The sequence below is a fragment of the Panthera leo genome, chromosome A2 (assembly GCF_018350215.1).
Source record: "Panthera leo isolate Ple1 chromosome A2, P.leo_Ple1_pat1.1, whole genome shotgun sequence".
Taxonomy (NCBI): Eukaryota; Metazoa; Chordata; class Mammalia; order Carnivora; family Felidae; genus Panthera; species Panthera leo.
In genome coordinates, this window is record NC_056680.1 from 149,204,540 (window position 1) to 149,229,255 (window position 24,716).

At 36.3% G+C, this 24,716-nt stretch overlaps 1 protein-coding gene and 1 long non-coding RNA gene across 19 annotated transcripts in view; one reads left to right on the forward strand and one right to left on the reverse strand.

Annotated features, from left to right (window-relative positions):
* The window catches only part of AGBL3 (AGBL carboxypeptidase 3), a 71,201-nt gene that overhangs the window by 15,680 nt on the left and 30,805 nt on the right, over positions 1 to 24,716 (forward strand). For 8 of the 17 annotated variants that reach the window (XM_042925403.1, XM_042925396.1, XM_042925321.1 and 5 more), the window contains 9 exons: positions 4,360 to 4,467; positions 7,550 to 7,688; positions 8,888 to 9,667; positions 13,686 to 13,848; positions 15,442 to 15,568; positions 16,741 to 16,841; positions 17,062 to 17,174; positions 17,673 to 17,739; positions 23,031 to 23,117. In XM_042925403.1, coding sequence (XP_042781337.1) covers positions 4,360 to 4,467; positions 7,550 to 7,688; positions 8,888 to 9,667; positions 13,686 to 13,848; positions 15,442 to 15,568; positions 16,741 to 16,841; positions 17,062 to 17,174; positions 17,673 to 17,739; positions 23,031 to 23,117 — 1,685 coding nt within the window. Of the gene's footprint in view, positions 1 to 4,359; positions 4,468 to 7,549; positions 7,753 to 8,887; positions 9,668 to 11,722; positions 11,829 to 13,685; positions 13,849 to 15,441; positions 15,569 to 16,521; positions 16,842 to 17,061; positions 17,175 to 17,672; positions 17,740 to 23,030; positions 23,118 to 24,022; positions 24,091 to 24,716 lie in introns of those variants that run through there. The other 9 variants (XM_042925407.1, XM_042925365.1, XM_042925379.1 and 6 more) reach the window with 9 other exon arrangements.
* On the reverse strand, positions 1,478 to 22,691 carry LOC122211956. Of its 2 annotated transcripts, XR_006198912.1 has the most exons (4): positions 22,617 to 22,691; positions 19,881 to 19,985; positions 5,466 to 5,555; positions 1,478 to 2,182 (listed from the first exon to the last, which is right to left on the reverse strand). It is a non-coding gene; the product is annotated as an uncharacterized LOC122211956 (long non-coding RNA). The 2 variants fall into 2 exon arrangements; XR_006198913.1 differs by lacking the exon at positions 5,466 to 5,555.

Genomic DNA, 24,716 nt, shown 5'->3' on the forward strand with positions numbered 1-24,716 from the left:
CTTTTTGTGTAGCATCTATTATTAGTATTTTATTTATGGTTACCATTAGTTTTGTACACAACACCTTCTGCATATAGCAGTATATATTAAGTTATGGTCGCTTAAGTTTGAACTCATTCTTTACTCTTCACCTCACCCCTTGCCCCAAGTTTTAGGTGTATAGTACCATACTTTACATCCTTTTATTTTGTGAATCCCTTGACTGATTTTTATAGATATAATTAATCTTACTGCTTTTGTGCTTCCTAATATTTTCTAACTCTTGCTTACAGTCTTTTCTTTTTTCTTCTTTCTTTTTTTTTTTTTTTTAATTTTTTAATGTTTATTTATTTATTTTTTTTTTTTTTTAAATTTTTTTTTCAACGTTTTTTATTTATTTTTGGGACAGAGAGAGACAGAGCATGAACGGGGGAGGGGCAGAGAGAGAGGGAGGCACAGAATCGGAAACAGGCTCCAGGCTCCGAGCCATCAGCCCAGAGCCTGACGCGGGGCTCGAACTCACGGACCGCGAGATCGTGACCTGGCTGAAGTCGGACGCTTAACCGACTGCGCCACCCAGGCGCCCCAATGTTTATTTATTTTTGAGAGAGAGAGAGAATCCGAAGCAGGCTTCGGGCTCTGAGCTGTCAGCACAGAGCCTGATGCAGGGCTCAAACTCACGAACCACAAGATCATGACCTGAGCCGAAGTTGGACACTCAGCCAACTAAGCCACGCAGGCACCTCTACAGTCTTTTCTTTTCACATAAAGAATCCTCTTTAACATTTCTTGTAAGGCTGGTTTAGTGATGAATTCCTCTAACTTCTTTTGTCTGAGAAACTCTTTCATCTCTCCTTCTGTCCTGAGTGATAGACTTGCTGGATAGAGTACTCTTGATTGCAGAGTTTTTTCTTTCAGCACTTTGAATATATCATGCCATTCCATTCTGGTCTGCAAAGTTTCTGCTGAAAAATCAGCTGCTAACTTTATATAAACTTTATGGGACTTCCCTTGTCTATAACTGTTTTCTTTTCTCTTGCTGCTTTTAAAAATTATTCTTTATCACTGCTTTTTGCCATTTTAATTCCTATGTGTTTTGGTGTGGAACTCCTTGGATTGATTTTGTTGGGATCTCTCTGTGCCTCCTGGATCTGAATTCCTGTTTCCTTCCCCAGATTCAGGAAGTTTTCAGCTATTATTTCTTCAGATAAAATTTCTTCCCCCTTCTCTCTCCCTTTTCCTTCTGGGATCCCTATATATGAATGTTATGCTTGATGATGTCACTGAATTCTCAATTTATTTTCAATTTTTCTTTTTCTTTTTTCTTTCTCTCATTCAGCTTTATTACTCTATATTACTCTGTCTTCCAGGTCACTGATCTATCTTTCTGCTTCCTCTAGTCTACTGTTTATGCCATCTAGCATAGTTTTAATTTCACTTATTGAGTTCTTCATTTCTCATTGGTTCTTTTTCATGTTTTCTGTCTCTTTGTTGAGGGTCTCACTGAGGTCTTCCACTCTTTTCTCAATTCCAGTGAGTATCTTTATGACCATTACTTTAAATTTTCTGTCAGACATATTACTTACCTGTTTCATTCAGCTCTCTCGCTATGATTTTGCCCTGTTCTTTCATTTGAGAGATATTCCTCTGTCTCCTGATTTTGTCTCTCTGTGTCTGTTTCTATGGGTTAGAAAAGTCAGCTACATCTCCTGCTCTTAAAAGTAGTGGCCTGTAGTGTGTTGTCCCCTGTTCAACAGAACCTGGCGCTTCAGAGTTGTCTCCTATGTGTGTTACATGCACCCTACTGTTGTGGCTGAGCCATGTTTGCCATCAGTCTGCATTGGTTCTTTTTTCCCTATTGTGGATGGGGTTTGGTCCCTGTGTTGTTAGTGAGCAGTCTGGGGCTACATTGGGCTTGAGTTGAGTCAGACTAGGTGTTTTCCAGAGGTGTATAGCACCAACCTGCAGGGTACTCTCACTGTGTGGTCCCCTGGGAGGCTTTTGTTGTTGGGTGGGACCTGCAGTCAGATCATATACCTGCCCTCAGCAGTTGAACTGGTATGTGTGATTTTCTTCCCCATTTACTCAGGGAAGGAGGCACTTTGGGGTGGTGCTGGCCCCTGCCAGGGCTGATTGCACACTGCCGTGCTTGTGGTACTGCTTTGGATGGACTCCTGCTGAGGATGTGTTGGGTGGGCTGGATCTGTAAGAGAACACAAGGGCAGAGGAACCATGCTAGCAATTTCATGCTGGTCCATTGTTGAAGCAGTGCTATTTTGGTACCTCAAAAGTTTGCAGCTTTAAGAGAACTGGGAAGCAAAACATTTGTTATGCACAGACATACAATCTCTTTGAGACAGTGATTCCACCACCTTTAAGTAGTGTTTTGAATGGAAAAGATCAAAAAGTCTGGCAGGAGATTCTGATAATAGGAAGATTCTAAAAGAGTATAGAACTTGCCTGGCTATTTGACTTAATGACACCTGCAAAAGTTACCACTAAATAGCAGTAAAGAAGTGTCTGTATCAGGAATCCATTTGATGTTTAAGTCCCTCACAGGTGAAATTCTTTAATGGATTACTTCTCAAAAAATCTGGAAATACTTCCATTCCCAGCCTATATCTCTGCTTAAACAATTTTAGCTCCAAGCAAGCTTCTCTGCAGGGAAGGTATTGTCGGATAGAAAGCATTTATGGCAATAAGTCAGTATTACATTATTTGAATTTAAGGGATGCGTACATAAGAATCCCATCAGAGTTGTTCAACTATCCATTCATCCATCCAACAGTCTGTCAAATACAATGCAAACAGTTTTCATGGAGTAGAGCAAAAGCTAGATTGAAGTGGGTTAGACCGATTCTCAAAATATGGTTCTCAATAAGGGTACTTTGATAAGCTGCAAACTTGTTCCTATTGTATAAGTTCTTTATCCAATTCCAGTGATAAAGTTTCATACTTCTTTACAAATAGGACTATTTATTAGTAAATAGTTAAAGAAGAGTATAAACAGATTAATGAAATCTGTTTCTTTAAGAATTAAAGAAATCATGCAGCTTTTGACAATAAACATGCACAAAAGTAAATAGTTGAAATCCCCAAAATTGTCAGAATCAATGCTATGTTAGTAGTTCATGATTAAATTTGATTTGTGTTGATTAAGGCTTTCAAATAATGAGAGGCTCACTCTTTAGTTATAATTTTCTTTATGACTTGTTATCAATTTATTTCATTGTGTGTTAATGCTACTATGTGTATTCATGCATATTTGCATAAATATTCTGTTCTATTCTTTTTCTGTAGCTAGACTTGATCCATATTCATGTCAAATACACTTCTATTGCTAAAGCAGTTGTACACAATCCTTAAAACGTCAAGCAATACTTATTTCTCATCACCACATTTTAAAAAATTGTTCTAATGAATATATTTGGGATCATAGAGTATGGCTCCCTCTGTTGGAGCATACATATTTCCACAGCCATGCATGTCTGACACATATCAGCTAAAGATAAAAGGAAAGGAGGAGAATGCATCATCCAAATTCTGTTCTGCTAAAAAGTGGGAACTACTAGGGCAGCTGGGCTGTGAAGTACTTTTTTCAGTCAAATAGGTCGTGTTCAAAAGTTTGATCAAAAATAAGTCATTACAGCATGGTCTAGACAACTTTTAAGAAATTTGGTCCTCAAAATAATGAAGAGAAGGAAAGCTGGTATAGCTAAAGAAGAAGATGGGGGTTCGAGGATAGCCTTCCTTTGAGAAGATAGAAGAAATTTGAACATGTATAAGCTTAGAGGACAACCATTGTCAAGCAGGAGGCTAAAGAGGCAGGGTAAGGGAGAACAAAAGGTAGAGCAGGATTCCCAGAGGTGGGTCAAAAAGTCATCAAATGCTCAAGAAAATGGGATCTTCAGTATGAAATCCTTAATGACACAAAATAATCACGAGCTACTCACTTAAATAATTTAGAACAAAGTACAAATGAAATTTATGGGTTTTGTTACAGTGTGGCAGTGTTCATTATCACTTCCAATGAACCGTTGGTAAAATCTAGCCCTGCATAAAACACTAAATTTTAGAGTAAAAATACTAATGAATAATTTGAAAATATATGGTAAAAATTTCCTATTTTATTGGGGCATCTGGGTGGCCCAGTGGGTTAAGCATCTGACACTTGTTTTTGGCTCGGGTCGTGATCTCAGTTCGTGAGTTCGAGCCCCACATCAGGCTCTGCACTATCAGCTTGGAATTCTCTCTCTTTTCCTCTCTCTCTCTGCCTCTCCCCTTCTCACTCACTCTTTCAAAATAAATAAAGTTTAAAAACATTTCCTGTTTTATTTTGAAGTAATATTCAAATAATGTTTTCTCTTTTTTTTCCCCCAGATTGGACTCCTTCTTATCCTGAGCCAGTGTACATCCCAACAGGTCTAGAGATAGAACCCCTTTATCCAAACTACAAGGAAGATACTGTAGTTTATCTAGCTGAAGATGGTGGGTACATAATAAAACATGTTGCTATAAAATATAATTTGGTATCTATATTCATCTCTTAATTATATTTGTTTTGCTGTTTATAATGGAAACTGCAGAATACCATGAAGTCTCTGTCACCATCAAGATGTTTGGTTACAGATTGATTCAAGTGTGGATTTAGTGTTAATTATATTCTTGAAGGTGTACTGCAGTTTATGCAAAGTTGCTTTAAAAAAAAAACATAATGCCCACTAGAATGGAGAGTTATATTTAAAAGGAATTATGTTCACATCACCTTTCAAAGAGAAATCCAGTAGAGTATTCTGCAACTATTGTTGCCTCTCTATTGATAGCTCATGTTCGTGAAATCTTTCAGATGACTTTATTTTCATTTCATGCCAATTTGATGCATTTCTTGAGATTGCATCTTTAAAAGGGGAAAATACCCCACACTGCAAATAACATCTAAGATTATACCTCAGGAAAAGTGTTCTGAACAGTCAAGATCAATATTTGTACTTTGAGAACTCTATTAATGCAAAATCTCATATCTGCTTTACAATAGTATGCTAATAACAAAACATAGATGTCTCAGCCTATATGCCAAACTGTGTTCTCCTAAAGCACCAGGTAAGGAAATATGGGATTCCTGCACAGTTTCACCATCCAAGTTCTATATCTTAGAGCATATATTAGAGATAACTTCAGGAAGCATATGTATTTTATTTAAAGGGCTGGCAAAACAAAAATGTACAAGGATTGTTTCCTATACAGTAAGCAATTCTATAAATCATATACTCACATATTTTTTAAGAACCAGAGTAAAGACAAGCATCTCTGATTTTTTTTTAATTTCAAATATTTACATGGCTAACCTGCCTTAGAACTTCCACACATAACTTAAATGTGATCTGATAAAATATTAAAATAGTTGAGGTGAGTCAATCAGGGTCTTGTCAGGAACTGAATAGCATACTGGGAGTAATTTAAGAAAGTTTAATGAAAGTATAACTTACCAAAGTGTGGATAGACTTAAGAGAGACTCGCAAGGGATGGTAAAGCAACATAAAACTGTCAAGAGAGCAAAATCATTGTGTGTCCTGGGCCTGAAAGAGTAAGAGGACAAAATGGTTTTCAGATCTGTAGCTATAGGAAAGAGAAATCTCCAAACAACAAGGTGCATAGAATTCTGGGTTCATGTTTTTTTTTCTTCTAAAAATTTTTTCTTTAAAACGTTCCATTGTCTTGTGACATCTTTTGTCTTAAATAAAAAGTTAGCCATAATTTTTATCATTGTTCCCTACATATATATAATGTGTCTTTTTCTCTCTGGCTGTTTTCAGCAATTTGACTATGATCTGCCTAGATTTGGATACCATTATATTTGGATACCTGCTTGAAGTTTGCTGGACTTCTTTGATCCATAGGTTAATAGAGTTGGATTTTTTTTTCAAATTTGACAACTTTTCATCCATTATTTATTCACATATTTTTTCTGTATTCTTTCTCTTCTGTCCTTTGGAATGCCAATTACACATATGTTGGATTTCTAGCTATGTTCCACATGTCACTGGATCTTTTTTTTTTTTCCTCTGTCCTTGAGTCTGGATAATTGTATTTATCTGTTTTTAAATTTACCGCATCTGTCTTTTGCAGTATTCAATTTTTCTTAAGCCTCAGGAAAAGTGTTCTTAACAGTCAAGATCGATATTTGTACTTTGAGAACTCTATTAATGCAAAATCTCATATCTGGTTTACGATAGTATGCTAATAACAAAACATCTTTCTTAAACCCATCTAATAAATCATTAACTTCAGTTATTGTAATTTTTATTTCTAGCCTTTTCATTTGGTTCTTTTTTTGTAGTTTTTCAGGGTTTTTTTGAGATTACTTGATCTGTTTGTTCGTTATCTCTATCTTTTCCTGTAAGTCTTTAGATATATATTCAGAGTCATCTGTTAATCCCAACATCTCAGTTATCTTGGGGTTTGTTGAAAATTGTGTGCGTGTGTGTGTGTGTGTGACCATGGGTCACATTTTTCCTGCTTTTCTTCATGTTTCATATTTTTTCCTAATCATATGCAGGACATTGTGAAAATATGTTTTAGAAGTCTGTATTATGTTCTTTTTAAAAATTATGCCACAGTTTGTTCTGGTAGGCAGCTAAATTGTTGGCATATCATTTTGCTTCTTTCAGGCTTGGTTTTATTTTTTTATAAGGGCAGACTTTTGTAAGGGCAAAATTTTTATTTTGTCTTAGTCCTTCAGTTAGTCCTAGGTCTTGGTCTTTACCCTTGGATGTGGTACGTATGCCTAGTATGCTCCCTTTCTTGAATCATGAAAGAATGCTTGAGATGCTCCATAAAGTCTTTCCATTCCGGATAGGTTAGAATTACAGTATATTCTAGAATTGCATATCTCAGCGCCACAGTGACATTTTCCTATCTTACTCAGTCTTATCTTAGGCTTATACAGCCAAGCCCTCAGCCATGAAGGGAACCACCAGGGAACCACCATGTAGACTTTTGAGGCCCTCCATCTATGTAGCTTTCATCTCTCTGGTGTCCTGTCTCATAAATTTCCGTAGCCCCAAGCAACTGTCTTGCCTCCTCAGCTCAGCAAGACTGTTAGAGTATTCTTAAGTGCCACCTTCTTAGGATGTAGTCAGAAAGTATTCCCAGGAAGAAAGCCAGGGTTAAACATGGGCATACTTCATGCATTTATCTTCTTTCAACTATTATTATAGTTCTAGTCTGTGTGTTATCCAAATATATGGAAACAGCTCATATTTTTTTATCCAGCTTTATAGTTATTTATAGTGAATGGGAAAGTTCAGGACCAATTACTTCATAAAAATTAGAAGTAGGATAAATACTTTTAATGTAACAAATACATGAATTTATTTTAGGCATTGCTTTCCTAGTCTGAAAATTCTTAGACTTTCTTAACTTCAACAAATCTGTATGTTAGTGTCAAATTACTTTAAAATTTTAAATCCTTAGTGACACTTCAGTTATACTGTGGCTCCAAACTCTGTGCAGAATAATCTGTGTACTTTAGACATGGCTTGATACCTTTATGGTCTTCTTCTGTCATCAGCTTACAAGGAGCCCTGTTTTGTGTATTCCCGAGTAGGGGGCAACCGAACACCCCTGAAGCAACCTGTGGATAACTATGACAATACTTTGATGTTTGAAGCAAGGTTTGAGAGTGGAAATCTACAGAAGGTAGTCAAAGTGTAGGTTTTAATTATTTTTATTTGAGGAGCTGGACCTTCAACTATTTATTATTTTCTGTATTAGGTACGTTAAAGTTTTAGTATTCATTAATGAACTGTAATCCCTTGAAGTATAGATGCCAATTAGAGATTGTGAAGGGGGTATGAAAGGTTCAAATTCTGGATTCAAATACTATGAACTTTAGCAGATTTCTGTACTGTACATTTTTAATATGCCAGTATGAACTGTCAGACAGACACTCACACACATAAACTCACACTGCTTCTCAAATTTTTTACTGGAATAGTGTTTGAGATGAGTGTTCTATAAAATATGTTTGGGAACATGCATGCTATCCAAGAGCATTCTTTAAGAGAATTTTTACTATGAAAATATTTACAGAGAATAATACAGTTCTCTATTAATCATCATACACCCATGACCTAGATTCAACAGCTCTGGTTTTGCATCCTTTATTTCACCTATTTCTCAATCACTATTTATAACACATACACACACACAGTAAGTACATAGTCCTGATAGAAGAGAAGGTTACTTGGCAAAGAAAAGTCACAAATAACCCAGCAAGATTTTGTGTGTGTGTGTGTGTGTGTGTGTGTGTGTGTGTGTGTGTGTGTGTAAAACAAATGTGCCAGTAAAATTTTTACCTTTATTTAAGTATCCTTAGTGATTAAGTACGAGGGATGCAAATAGTTACCAAAAACAGTCCTTAAAGAGTTTTCAAATTTTTTAATGTATGTGGTTGTATTAATTTATATATTTTAAACTTTTCCCAATGATAGTATTTCAGATCTCTAGAGTTTGAATCTAATAGAAAAAGGAATATATATCTGAAGTAAAAAAAAAAAAAGAAACAGTGGACTTTAATTAAGTTTTAAGAGCTCTTTAATCATTTCTTTTATAGGAAATGTAATCGGGGTAAAATACAGAATTTTTTTTATCAAATGCCCATTTTAATGTGCTCTCTTGAATTACAAAGAAATAAAAAGGCTTTAGAGAATTAGCACAGAAGCAATTTCATATCCAGTAAGAACATTTCAAAACTTTTATCTTTTACAATTAGTTGCTGTTGGATGCTGCCTAAATAGTTTCAGGAAAAAAGGCTCTCAGTGAATAGGTAAAAGTAAAATAATTTTCCTTATGTAATTTAAATTTGAATGCCATTTTTACATGTTTTTTTTTCCTTTTTGTGTATTAGGGCAGAATATGAATACCAGTTGACTGTGCGCCCTGACCTCTTCACAAGTAAACACACCCAGTGGTACTATTTCCAAGTCACTAATACTCAAGCAGGAATCGTCTACCGATTCACTATAATCAATTTCACTAAGCCTGCTAGTCTTTACAATCGGGGTATGCGCCCACTGTTTTATTCTGAAAAAGAGGCCAAGGCTCATAATATTGGCTGGCAGAGAATAGGAGACCAAATCAAATATTATAGGAACAACCAGGGACAAGAGGGGCGCCATTATTTCTCTCTTACATGGACATTTCAATTTCCACACAACAAAGATACCTGCTACTTTGCTCACTGCTATCCATATACTTACACCAACCTGCAAGAATACTTGTCTAGTATCAATAATGACTCAGTACGGTCAAAGTTTTGTAAAATACGTGTCCTGTGCCACACAATTGCTAGAAACATGGTGTATGTTTTAACGATCACTACTCCTTTGAAGAATGCTGACTCAAGAAAGCGAAAGGCTGTGATTTTGACTGCAAGGGTACATCCAGGGGAAACCAACAGCTCTTGGATCATGAAAGGCTTCCTAGATTATATTTTAGGAGACTCAAGTGATGCACAGTTGCTTCGGGACACTTTCATCTTCAAGGTGGTACCTATGCTGAATCCAGATGGTGTGATAGTGGGAAATTATCGTTGTTCCTTAGCTGGACAAGATTTAAACCGTAACTATACATCTGTCCTAAAGGAATCATTTCCTTCTGTTTGGTATACCCGGAACATGATCCGCAGGTAAGATAAGCCTCAAATTACCTCTCTGCTTATTTAGTAAACTTGGAAGTGAGAATTTGGTTACCACAATCCCATTCATTTTACCCTAGCTTCTTAAGATAGTTTAATCGTTTAACTATAGCTACTTAATTTTTTCTCCACTCTTGCCACTCTTCTTTCTGGCATTTCTTAAATAATGAATAAATTTCTAGAACATTTTAGTGGCTTTGTGAAACTAATAGTTAAATTTGCATATCCCAAATCTGGTTTCTTGCTAAAGGTAGCACTGATGTTTACTTCAGGATGCCTGAATCTCTTACATGTGAAAATTAGTTACATGTCATAGGGCCTCCTGGCACTATATTGATCATACATTGCTCTTTGATGAGCCTTTTTTTTATTAAGTATTTTAATTCTAGTATAGTTAACATATAATATTATATTAGTTTAGGGGTACAATATAGTCGTTCAACATTTCTATACATTACTTGGTGCTCATCATGATAAGTGTACTCTTTTGACTATCAGGTTGCATAGTTATTGCAATTTTGATGAATAATAGTGTTTATTTCCCCCGGAAAAGAAATGAACAGCTTTAAATTTTCCAAAGAATCCAGAGCAGCAAATGCACATAATATTTAAATTTTTGTTGAATGGGTGAATTCTTTAATAGATTCAGTTAATAACAATCAGGAATAGGCATGTGCTAGAGCAGAAAGATTTACTGGAGTCAGAGAACCCCATTCCAAGTCCAAAGCCTCTTGACTTTTTTGGTTAAGAGTGTGGAGTGGAGTTACAATATCAGATTGGAATCCTGGAATGCCATTTGCTGTGTGGCCTTGAGCAATTTAAAAACAAATCTAAAGCTTGGTTTTCTCATCTATAAAGTATATAGATGTGGTAATAATAATACTTACTTCATAGGCAGGAGGATTAAATGAGAGTGTTATTTAAAAAGTGCCCAGATGGGGAGCCTGGGTGGCTCAGTCGGTTAAGCATCTGACTTCGGCTCGGGTCATGATCTCACGGTCTGTGAGTTCAAGCCACGCATGGGGCTCTGTGCTGACAGCTTGGAGCCTGGAGCCTGCTTCAGATTCTGTGTCTCCCTCTCTGCCCCTACCCTGTTCATGCTCAATTAAACATTTAAAAAAATTATAAAAAGTACCCAGAATAAAATACAGAACATTGAAAGATCTAAGTGTTTTCAGTGTTAGCTCAAATATAAAAAGAAAAAATTGATAATGAATCAGATATAGATGTAAAAACTCTTGGTAAACTATTCAGGATTATTCAAATATTTACAATAATAAGTACATTACAGAGACTGTTTATATCCTTATCCCACTTTGCTAGGGCCCCTAGTGCAAGTACAAGAACCCTGTTTCAAGGCTGAGGATGTCAAGGGTACCTCCAGTCCATCAGAGCTGCTGACAGGCTTAGGATGGCCCCGGTTATCTCAGTTCAGCATCAGCTTTCACTTCCGTGTTAATCCTTTTATCTGCTTAGGCACAAAGGGACTAAGGTGCAGATCCCCACCAAAAGGACTCAAAACTCTGTTTTCATACCCCTCACAGATGTGGTTTCCAGGATTCCCTGTAGTTATCTGAGAAATATTAAGTGATTAAAAAAATAATAACCTATGACGTCCTTTTTCCCCTGGGGATAACAAACAATAAAAAGAGAGCTAAGTAATGTGATGACCCTGATTGGATTCTGGGACAGAAAAGACATTCGTGGCAAAACCAGTGAAATCCAAATAAGGTTGGGAGTGTAGTTACTAGTAGTATACCAATGTTGGTTTCTTCATTTTGAACACTGTACCATGGTTAAATAATTTGTTAACGGGGGAAACTGGGTGAGGAGTACATGGAAACACTACTGTTTTTGCAAATTTTGGGTAATCTAAAATTATTCTAGAATTTCTTTAAAAAAAATCATAAGAAAGGATGCTGATTAGAATATCTATAGTGTCTGCTTAGTGCTCTTTGACATAAAGGGTCCCCGGTCCAACACAAGATGGATTATAGGCCAAGGCCCTTTGGCTTGTCTCTGTAGAAAATACTTTAAATGTCTTAGTTCTTCTCAGGTTGCCTTGTAAGAAGGTTAAGGCAGGAATCTACTCAGTAAGTTTCAGAAAGACTTCCAAGAAGGAAAACTACCTCAACGCAATTGATCATAGGCAGGTAAGTAGAATAAGAAGTCACATATGTGTGGGAAGGCAAGCAGCTATAAATATATCTAAGATTTAGTATAGTTAAAGAATATGAGAATAAGAGAAAGTAGTTTTAGTATACGTTACTTAGAATGTCTTAACCTGTGGGTAAGAAAAAAGATCCAAGATGTTTCTCAAGTGATTTAAATTCATGTAAAATTTAGAGAGACTCTTCGGAAGTAATGATATATCTTTGAGAATGAGTTAGAAGTTTGTTTTAACTTACATATAAGAAACTGAAAGGTCATTGAAACTGGGGAAATGTTTATTTCAAAATGATTAGTGTATTTCATATTTAAGGCCCTAACTTGATATTCTTGTTTTATAATCTACTTTGTTATCTAAAAACTTGTAATGATCATTTAGTGACTTTCTGTCAGTCTTCCATTTTCCATTAGAATTTATTGGGCACCAAATGAGAAAAGGGCAACCAATTAATACATGTAACAGACTTTACTTTGGGATTTCACTATAGTTTAAAGGAGTATTGTTGCTAATATAAGCTATGTTTTGATTTTAGGTTTTAATATTTTTGTTATAAAAGTAATATATTTCATATTACTATAAGTACCATTCATTACTAACATTTTGGTACTTACCCTTCCAGATATAATAGTATACGTGATTTTGGTTACTTAAGTGATAGAACACTATATAAAGTTTAGAAATATGGGGGAGAGGAGGCAAAAAATGCCCATCATCCTGCCATCTTAACACCACTTTTTTTTTAACCTTTTTAATGCCTCTTCATTAGTTATTTTCATCAGTTTGGAGGGGGCTTATTTTTTTATAGCTTTAATACTCATTGAATGGCAAGTTTTACAAGCCAAAGATTGTGCTCCTAAGAAATGTGTAGTAATTCGTTAAAAATTTACCAGAAAAAAAATTCAAACTTTAGTGCCATTTTTCTCAAAATGATATTTACCATTTTTTTAATGTTTGTATTTATTTTTGAGACAGAGAGAGACAGAGCGTGAGCAAGGGAGGGGCACAGAGAGAGGGAGACACAGAATCCAAAGCAGGCTCCAGGCTCTGAGCTGTCAGCACAGAGTCCGATGCAGGGCTCGAACTCACGGACTGCGAGATCATGACCTGAGCTGAAGTCAGATGCTCAACCGACTGAACCACCTAGGCGCCCCAGATATTTACCATTTTAATCAAGGGTTGTATAATAATTGGCTTCAGCACCAAGTTGTCTGGTACTCAGTTTTTAACAAATATTTGGGTACTTGTGTACATAGCACTGTTCTAGATGATTTGAAGCATTTCTTACCCATAAGGAGATTAAATATCAAAAATATAAAAAATTTCCAAGGCAAGTGTCAAGTAAATGGTACCAATATTATGTGCTACAGGAATTCAAAAAAAAGAAAAATCTATGACCCTAATTAGGAAGTGAGACATGAAGTCAGCCTTGAGGGGCAGTATTTGCACATACAGAGATGAAGAAAGATGTTCTAGTCAGAAAGAATCTCTGTGAAAGCTAATGGGCAAAGCTAGGAGTGAGCTGTTTTCTGTGTGCAAGGGAAAACCAGAATAATAAAGCAGAGGGATCCTGTTGGAGAGTCTTGGGTGGAAGGTAAATTTTATCCTTATAATGGAAGGTAAACATTCACATTTTATATATGTATATAGTTAATAGGAAATTATTAGAGATGTTTTAAAATTGTCAATAATGTGCAGTATGGATAAGAGAAAGAAGTCGAAAGCAAGGATATAAGAAATTCTGTTTATTTGGATATTAGACTTGTAAATCCATAGTTCCACCCAGAGAAGAAAAATGCAGAGGTGAAATTTAGTAACTTTGTTCTTTTTTTTCCTTGGTAGATTAATGGAGAAACGAGAGGTTATTTTATATTGTGACCTTCATGGCCATAGTAGGAAAGAGAACATCTTCATGTATGGTTGTGACGGTAGTGATAGATGTAAAGCATTATACTTACAACAACAAATCTTTCCACTTATGCTGAGCAAAAATTGTCCAGATAAAGTAAGTACCATTTAAGATTTTTTTTAAGATTTTTTTTCTTTTTTAACCTTTATTTATTTTTGAGATAGAGAGAGACAGCATGAATGGGGAGGGTCAGAGAGAGGGAGACATAGAATCTGAAACAGGCTCCAGGCTGTGAGTTGTCAGCACAGAGCCCGACACGGGGCTCAAACTCACGGACCATGAGATCATGACCTGAGCCAAAGTCGGCCACTTAACCTACTGAGCCACCCAGGTGCCCCCCATTTAAGATTTTTAACTTTTCTTTTATTACATGTTGCTCATGTGAGACTGCAGAATAGATCATCTCAGTAAACTGCTTTTTTACTTATTTTGCCTGGTTTATTCAATTGACCATAAAAAAGCAACTGTGGGGAATGTTTAATTTGAAATGTGAAGGAAAAAATGTGCCTTATCCTTCCACCTTAATGGTAAAAGTCTAGTTTCCTCATAAGGTCGGGAACAGGGCCGGGAAAGCCAGCCTTAACCCCTTCAATTCAGCCTTATACTGGAGGTTCTAAGTGCTGAAAGGCAAGAGAGAAATAAAAGGCAGACACTTTGGAAAGGAACAAGTAATAAAGAGGACACAGTTGTCTTCATAGAAAATCCGAAGCAGTCCACAAAAAAAGTCCTCGAATAAGTGAGTTCAGCAATGTCCTACATGACAAGGTCCACCCACAAAAACCAGTTACATTTCTATAGACTCACACCAGACACTTGGAAACCACAACTGAAAATGGTATCATTTACTGTAGCTTCAGAATAAATTAAATACTTGTGACTATAAAGGAATGATACAAGGGAGAATTTTAGAGGTGATGGAATTGACCTATATCCTGATTGTAGTAGTGCTTGCACAGATCTCTACATGTGTTTAACTCAGAATGAAACACAAGTCACTTTTATCACAAATAAAAAATAAAATTACGAAAACTTTTTTTTTTGTACTAAAACATTTTATAGATATAACAGTCTTTTAGGACAGCTTTCCAGTGATCGATCTTGTGAAAATAAAGCATCCTTATCTATTCAAAAAATCTACATTAATCAGGGACACTTCGGTGGTTCAGTCAGTTGAGCCTCTGACTTGGGATCAGGTCATGGTCTCGTGACTTGTGGGTTTGAGCCCCACATCGGTCTCTGTGCTCACAGCTCAGAGCCTGGAGCTTGCTTTGGATTCTCCCCCTCCCCACCCCCCCATCTCTGCCCCTCCCCTTGCTCACACTCTTGGCTCTCTCAAAAATAAACAGTAAAAAAATTTTTTTAATCTACATTAATCTTTATTTCTAAACATATTTAAGCCCTTTCCTATAAGTTTTTTAAAGTATAAGATCTTATCCCAACAGTATCAAGAATTAATCAATAGGTTTTGAAGGTATATGTTTTATATAGATTAAAAGTAAAATTTATTACCAGCATTCAAATCTGTAGTTCTCAGAAATGTAAATATGTCATCCTTAGGAAATAAAAGCCCGTGAAACTTTAGAGAGAATTACTGCTTTTGCACTACTTCCTCCTTTTCAATCCTAGTTCTGAGAAAGACATTGTACTCAGAAAAACACATTTTTCTCATTTTTATTTGCTTATTTTTAGTTTTCATTCTCAGCTTGCAAGTTTAATGTTCAGAAGAGCAAAGAGGGAACAGGAAGGGTGGTAATGTGGAAAATGGGAATCAAGAACAGCTTCACCATGGAGGCTACTTTTTGTGGATCTACCCTGGGTAAGACCAAGTGTTCTCATTCATGGCTGTCAGAGCTTCAAACCAAAGAGACGTTTTTAACGTAAGATTAATAGTGTAGACAGTTTGATAGTGAGCACTTTCTTCCTACTTAGAAACTTGCTGGTGTCCAATCAATTCTCTAAACGGGATGAATAAACAAACTACCACTATATGCATCTCCATCTCATCATCTTCCCTTTGTTTAGAAAAGGGAGTTTTAGCATATAGATAAAATACCTAATTGGTTATTTCATGAACTAATTTTTTATTGTTTTTGTTATGTTTTTAAGAAAGAGTCCTTATAGATGACTCCTGATTGCAAGAAAAAGCAATGTTCATACTTAAAACATCAGGATAGACATGTCTTTAGTGGATTTGCTATCTGCAAGTCAAAATAGACTGGGTTTGTTGGGGGCTCCTTGGGGGGGTCAATTTATATTTTAATGGAAGCACTGTTTCCTTTAAAAATAAAAGTGTGTGGGGGCACCTGGGTGGCTCAGTCAGTTAAGCATCTGACTTTGGCTCAGGTCATGATCCTGTGTGAGTTCAAGTGAGTTCAAACCTTGCCTGCATCAGGCTCTGTGCTGACAGCTCAGAGCCTGGAGCCTGCTTCAGAATCTGTGTCCCTCCCCCTCTTGTGCTGTCTCTCTCTCAAAAATAAATATTTTTTAAAAATGTGCTCTGTAGTTACATTTAAGAAATCTTTTGGTTTACCCTTAGAATGTTCCATATTAAGATAATGGTTATGTTTTTAGAAAATTTATTGACTCAAAGGAAAGTGCTAGAAACCCACACATGTATTTCTGGTCTTTAAAGCACCTTGAAACTGATATAATGGTATCTATGATGATGAAAACATTAAAATATTTACCCAAGTTTTTCTCTAAGTGATTATGAGCATGTTTATAACTGATAACCAAGTATTCCATATGTTCTTATTAAATATTCTTCAGCCCTACAACATAGCCTACTATGTGTTAAGTCAGCTTTGATCCAGATGTGGAGAGGGAATGAAGGAAAGCAATAAGCTGTTAAATGACTTGCCCTGGAGAAGCAAATCCAAAGGACAGGAGATGGAATCTGACCAGAGGTTTTATTTATACTCTGTGAAAACACAGAACGTAAGCCTGCCTGTTAAGGACAAATGGTGGTTAAACTTATTGATGTTTTAGGTAATAAACGAGGTACTCATTTCAACACAAAAGACTTGGAGTCGATGGGGTATCATTTTTGTGATTCTCTTTTGGACTATTGTGACCCAGACCGAACCAAGGTAAGCAAAGTCCATTTGGTAATGCTTCAAACTCCACTTTATCAGATAACATAATCTAACTAAGGGCCCATAGCAGTGTTTTTCTTTTACTATCCCAACAGTGTTTGGGGTTTTTGGTACTTGATGTCCTCATAGTTGCTGTGCCAGGTATGTATAAATATTCAATTAGTTTAATTAGGAAATAAAGTTAATTTATAATTAATTTATCATTTTCCCCTAGTACTATCAGTGCCTGAAAGAATTGGAAGAGATGGAAAAACATATAAATTTGGAAAAAGTCCTTGAGGATTCAGATACTTCTCTGAAAGAAATTGCATTGGATCTAGAGTCTAGGTAAGTCAAGATAGTGGATGTAATATAACTTGTGTTTTACTATGCCCTTAATAATAACTGTAGGATATAAAATTATCAGTCTCAACTGAAAATCCCAACTATAGGTAGAGGAGAGAGGGAGAGAGAGATAGAGCGTGAGTGGGGGAGGGGCAGAAAGAGAGGGAGACACAGAATCCAAAGCAGGCTCAGGCTCTGAGCTGTCAGCACAGAGCCCGACTCAGGGCTTGAACTCACGAACCATGAGATCATGACCTGAGTGGAAGCCAGACGCTTAACCAACTGAGCCACCCAGGTGCCCCTGCAAACATAATTAGAACCATTTCTACCGTTCCAATAAGATAACAGTTTAATAAAAATAACAGTTGAAAATTTAAAATGCCACCAAAATATTATTGTTTTAATATTTATAATATATAATTAATAAGTTACTTGTAAATATAAAATATAATTATAAGTATAATTAAAATAATTATTATATCAAAGTTATTTTTTTTGTAGTAGCCGAGGCTCTGACAGTTCAGAATCCAATGAGTCTCAGACTTACCTTCTCAAATTAACTTCTCAGGTATGATTGAAAATTTCTGCCTATGGTATGGATATACTAAATAGGTACTCTTCTCATTATGACTAATAATCAGGCGAAAAAAAATGCTTGCAGTTGTGTAATTATTGTGTAACAGTAATTGTTATTTTCTGATTATGTAACATATCTTTAAATCATAGAATTTTCTAACCTTAGGATTTTTAACACTCTTACTTTAAAGATCCAGAGAGATTACTTCTCAAAAGCCACTTGTTAACAATTTGTTAATACAAATTAACCACTTGTTAATGAGAGTTGGTGCCATAACATACATCACATGCCTGCAAATCCAGTGTTCGTGTATTCATTTATTTAACAACTATATATTGAGCTTCAACTGTGTGCTGGGGATAGAGCAGTGAACAAAAAATGAGACAAAAATCCTTCTCTTTCATAGCTTATATTCTAGTAGGTGGAAATAAAAAATAATGATAAGTAAAATATATGATGTGCCTAATATGTGATAAGTGCCTAAGAATAGAGTGGGAATATAGAGTGGGAGGAGGAGAAGGAAGTTCAGGTGGTGTTATGGACTGCTTATGTCCCCACCAAATACTACACATGTTGAAACCCTAACCATCAATGTGATGGTGTTAGGAAGTGACTAAGACAAACTAAGACACTACTCTCTTAGTACCGAGTGTGGGGTGCTATTGTAACTAATACCTAAAAATGTGGAAGTGGCTTTGGAACTGGATAACTGGTAGAGTCTGGCACAGTTGTGAAGTGCATGTTAGAAAATGCTGATATTGCCATGAAGGGACTTCTCAAGATGATTCTGGTAAGGACTCAGAAAGAAAAAAGGGGAGCTGTAGAGCAAGTTCCCATCTTAAAGACACACAACTAATTGTGTATAGGACGTTGGTAGGAATCTGAATATTAAGGGTGATTTTCATGAGATCTCAGACAGAAACGAACGTGTTACTGACCAATAGAGAAAATTTAATCCTTACTATAAAATGGTAAAGGATTTGGCTGTATTGCGTTTGTGTTCTATAGCATTTCATGGAAGGTAGAACTTGTGAGTGATAAAATTAGAGATTTAGCTGAAAAAGTCTCTTTGTAAAGTGTTGAAGAGCAGCTTGATTCCTCCTAACTGCTTATAGTAAAAAACAAGTAGAGAGAAATGAAGAAGGAATTGTTAAGCGAAAAGGAACCAGAAGGTGAAGATTTAAAAAATTCTCAGCCTACCGATGTTACAAAACAATAGGAACGTGTGTTCAGAAAAGAAGAGTAAGAGTGTGGGGGATCAACTGTATGATAAGGAGATTAGTGTGGGTATGAACCACAGAACTAATCAACCACCCCTTTAGGAAGACTGCCAGCTTGAACTGAAGGGGTTGGAGACAGGACAGAATGAAGGAAGGCTGTCAGACTGCTTGAATTTTACAGTATGGTACCATAGATCTATTTGTGAACATGCACTCTTCTTCAAGATAAGGGGGAAAAATGGCCTCAGAGGTAACTAAGAGATCATCAGGGCCACTACCACCTGGATTTCAACAGGATAAACAGCCTCTAACAGAGGCCATGAAGGCAAGCTGCCTCAAGCCATGACCTACATTGTGGGCAGTGCCCTAGCAGAGAGCCAGGCATTAGCAGCACTCTGCCAAGCCGTACGGGTGATGTTGCCACTCCAGTAGGTCCAGAAGGCAGTCCATTGAACCAGAGAGGATTATTCTTGAGCTTTAAGATCTTGTTGAATTTGCCTTGCTAGATTTTTCTATGTCCTTCCTGGCAACCCAGCACTCCATCCTTTTCTGTTTCTCCCTTTGGGAATGTCTGTCCTATGTCTGTCCCATCACTGTATTTTGGAAACCTTTAACTTGTTGGAATGGAATGGGATGGAATGAATGTATTTTGCATGTGAGAAGGACCTGAATTTGGAGGGCTCAGGGACAGAATGCTATGTCTGTATACTTCTATCTTCCCCAAACTCATATGTTGAAATTATAATGCCCAATATGATGGTACTAGAAGGTGGGCCCTTTGGGAAGTGATTAGGTCATGGGGCAGAACCCTCTGGATTAGTGCCTTATTAAAGAGCTCCAGAGAGATCCCTAGCCCCTTCTACCATATGAGGATACAAACGAGAAGTTGGCAGCTTAAAAGAGAGTGCTCACCTGACCATACTGGCACATTGACCTCAACCTTCCAGCCTGAAGAACTAGAAGGAATAAATTCCTGTTCTTTTTAGCCACATAGTCTGTGGTATTTTGTTATAGCATCTGAAATGGAGTAAGACGGATGTTGTATTAGTTTTCTATTGCTGAGCAACAAATTTCCCCAAGCACTTGCCCAAAACAACAGATACTTATTTTCATGCCATTTCCATGAGACAGGGACTCAGGAGTGGCTTCACTATGTGCTTCTGTCCGTCTCTCAAAAGGCTGCAATGAAGGTGTTGGTCAGGTGGTCTCATCTGAAGACTTGACTGAGAAAAGATCCACTTTTAAGCTCACTTACATGATTGTTGACAAAATTCAAAAGGTGTTCTTCAAAAGCTGTTGGGCTGAAGACCTCAGTACTGCCCTTACTGGCTTTTAGCCTTTAGTATCATATCCAATAAGTCATTGCCAAATCCAGTGTTGTGAAGTTTTGTCCTGTTTTCTTCTAAGAGTGTTATCCTTTTGGGTCTTACATTTAGGTCCTAGATCTATTTTGAGTTAATTTTTGTATTTGGTATGAGGTAAAGACCCCATTCTTTTGCAAGTGGAGATACAATTTTCTGAGCACCATGTGTTGAAAAGACTGTCCTTCACCCATTGAATGGTCTTGACACCCCTGTCAAAAATCATTTGACTGTATGCAAGGATTTCTTTATTAGCTCTCTATTCTTTTTCTTTGGTCTATATGGCTATCTTTATGCCAATGCCACACTGTTTTGATTACTGTAGCTTTGTAGTAAATTTTGAAATCAAAGTATGAACCCTCCAATTTTGTTCCTTCCCCACCGCCCCTCCCCCCAGATTATTTTGCCTATTTGGGATCCTTTGAATATTAGGATGGATTTTTCTATTTCTGCAAAAAAAAAAAAAAAGTCATTGGGATTTTGATAGGGATTGCATTGAATCCATAGATTGCTTTGGGTAATATTGATATTTTAATAATATTAGGACTTACATTTCATGAATAAGAGATATGCTTTCATGTACTTACGTCTTCTTTAATTCCTTTCAACAATGTTTTGTAGTCACTGTAGTTTTTTTGTACAAGAAGATGAAGTTTTCTTTCACCTTCTTGGTTAACTCCTAAGTATTTTATTCTTTTTGATGTTATTGTACATGGAATTGCTTTTGTAATTTCCTTTTCAAGCTGTTCTCTAATTGTGTATAAAAATGCAGTTGATTTTTATGTGGTGACTTTGTATCTTGCTGTTTCGCTGACTTAATTAGTTCAAACAGGTTTTTTGTGGACTCTTCAGAGTTTTTAAAATATAAGATCATATCATCTACAGAGATCATTTTACTTCTTTCCCATTTGGATACCTTCATTTTTGTGCTTAGTTGCTGTGGCTATAATTTCCAGTATTGTGTTGAATAGAAGTGATGAAAACAGACATCCTTACTTGTTCCTGATCTTAAAGGAAATGCTTTCAGCATTTCACCATCAAACATGTCAGCTATAGTTTTTTTTTTATTGTGTTGAGGTGGTTTCCTTCTATGCCTTGTCTGTTGGGTTTTTTAATCATGAAAAGGTGTTGAATTTTGTCAGATGTTTTTTCTGCATCAATTGAAATGTTCATGTGAGGTCTTTTCCTTTATTATGTTGATGTGGTGTTTTACGTTCATTAGTTTCTTACGTTTGAACCATCCTTACATTCTGATCAATTGGTTATGTTGAACCATCCTTACATTCCAGGAATAAATCCTATTTGGTCATTGTGTACAATCCTTTTAATATGCTGCTGATTTTTATTTGCTAGTATTTTGTTGAGGATTTTTTGCATTAATGTTCATAAGAGATGCTGATCTATAAATTTTTTTGTTCTTGTAGTGTCTGTCTGGCTTTGGGTATCAGGATAATGCTGGCCTCATAGAATGAGTTAGGAGGTGTTCCCTACTCTTGAGTTTTTTAGAAAGGTTTGAGAAGTACTGATGTTAGTTCTTTAAATGTTTGGTAGAATTCTCCTGTGAAGCCATCATGTCTACAGTTTGTGGTTGGGAGATTTTTTTATTGCTGATTCATTATCAGTTATAGGTCTGTTCATATTTTCTATTTCTTTGTGATATAGTCTTGGTAGGTTTTGTGTTTCTAGGAATTTGTCCATTTTATCTATATTATCTAATTTGTTGCTATATAATTGTTAATAGTAAGTCTTAATAAGTAAGATTTTAAAAGCTAGCTGTCTTGCAGAGTATCTTCTCTGATCACAACAGGATGAAACTGTATTATTAACTGCTTTGTTTTTCTTTAAATGTATTGGAAAACAAAAAGTGCTCTTTAAAACCATTCTACAGTGATATGCTAGCTTTTATAATTGCCTGTGTTCAGATCTTTATTTCTCCCTACAGATTCAAGTTAGTTTCCAGTGTCTTTTCACCTTGTAGGACTCTCTTGAGCATTTCTTACAGGATGTGTCTAGTGGTCATGAACTCTTTCAGCTTTTGTTTATCTGGGAATGTCTTAATTTCTTCCTAACTTTTGAAGGACAATAATGCCACTTTTTAAAAGCACTTTGAATGTATTGGTTTATGGTCTTCTGGCCTCCAGTTTCTGATGAGAAATCTGCTAATAATCTTATTGAGGATTCTTCCATGTAACAATTTGCTTTTCTCTTGCTACTTTCAAGATTCTCTCTTTCTCTTAGAAAGATTAATTACAATGTGTTTCATTGCGGGTTTTTGAGTTCATCTTACTTGGAGCTCATTGAGCTTCTTGGATGTTTACATCTTATCTTTCATCACATTTGGGAAGTTTCATCAAATTTTCATCCATTATTTCTTAACTCATTGGCACTTCTGGGTTGATGGCTTCTCTGGCTCTAAAGCTGGGATATGTAAGTAAAAACAAAACACAGGAATTACTCACTATTCTTCCGTCCTCTGCTCCTGAAGTCCCTCACCAGTCTACCTTCTTCTTTCTGCTTTTTAGGGCCTCTTATGCTTGTTTTGTGTAGAATACCCAGGATTTTCAGTTGTACTTAGTGGGAGGGATAGAAGAAGTACTTTATCTTCCTAGAAGTGGAAGTCTCAAGATAGCTTTATGTCCACATATATACGTCTTTGGTGTGTTGATTAAATATTGATTTCAAGTATGATTCTTTTACTTAGCTAAAAAACAAGAAAAAACACTTGAAAACAAAGAAGGAAAGAAATTCTACCATAGCAAGTAATCAAAATACCAGAGAAGAACCAGAGGTATTCATTGACCTGGTTTTTAACAGTTTTTGAAAAATGGTTGTAAGAGAATGGCAAGTTGTTTCCTGTTACACTTTCTATCCCCAAATTTTTGCCCTGGGAAATGTTAGTGATTAAAACTTTGCTTATGTTATTTTCTGTTTATAAAAATATAAGAGAACCTTGACAGATGAGAAGTGGATTTTATTAATAGGTGCTATAAATTTCACTTTTACTTACTTTACTCTGAAAAGTATTTGAGGTATCTTACAAAGATACATCTAGGATAACTAGAAGAGATAAATTAAAATGAAGAAAAATTAAATGGCAATACAAGAGTGTAAGAATAGATGGTGCTGAGAGATTGACTTCTACCATAACAGCATGAGAAGCTCTGCAAATTCATTCACCTAACAAAAATTGGTGATATTAAAAACAAACAACACAACCATTGCCCTAAGGGCAGATAGCAAATGAAAAACATCTACTTGTGAAAATTTCCTAAAATTTGGTAAAAAGAAAACAGCAAGAGCTTTTGGCATTTGAAGCAAGATTCCTTCCTCCCCCTCCCAGTTCAGTGAGACTGAATCTCCACCCCAGACCAGCACAGCCAAGAACACAGAGCCCCCTCTCTCCACTCACGCCAGCCAGAGGGCTGTCTTCCCAAAAGGGGCGGGGCATCAGTAGTTCTTATCCCGCCTCCAGCTACCTGTTGCTGGGGCTAAGTTCCGAGTGAGTGCAGCCAAGAGGTGGGGGCTCCCTTCTTCTACCCACGCTCCATTCAGGAGACAGAGATTCTGCCTGGGGTGCCACATTACCCAGAATATTTTGGCCCTAATCACCCTTACCTTAGCTTGTGAAATGGTGATATCACACTAGAGGCAAATAGAGAAGACCTGAGACTGCTGCCCTCTTTCCACGTACAGCTCAACTCCTAAAGTGGGTGTCACTGAGAGAAGAGTGCCATTGTCCCCACCCCCAGCTCCAGAGACAGGACAGAAATTTTGCCTTTGGGGAGAATCAGACAAAAACAGTTTTTAAGAACTTTTTATTTTGAAATATGTGTAGGAACTCTGCTGCATCCTTGACTTCTCCATTGTTAACATCTTGCGTGTATCATGATACTATATCGACACCATAAAACTGATGTTGATCTAATCCACAGCGATTATTCAGATTTTATCAGGATGCACGCACTCATTTGTGTGTATTCCTCATAAATTTTTAATTCTAGTCTTTAAAGCACATTGTTATGTAATATCGCATATTTTTATATTGGTATCTGATTTCTTGTTTGTAAATTGTGCAATCTAAGCAATGTGAGTATGCTTGGGAGAGGGCCAAGATTATAAAAAAGTTTTTGGTAAACAAACTCTCTAATTGATCTCAATGTGTTAAGTCATTTGCAGAACCCAATAACCAAGGTAGATTTTGTTTGGGAGATTTTTTTTTTTATTGTTTTGTACGTAGATTTTGTCAGACACATATTTACTCTTCATAAACATCTCCACATAGTGGCTTTTCTCCTCTACCCAAGCTATATTTCAGGCAAAATATAGTAAATTCCTTTACATTAAAATATTTATGTATTTTCCCCTTGGTTGATTGGAGCTTCAAAAT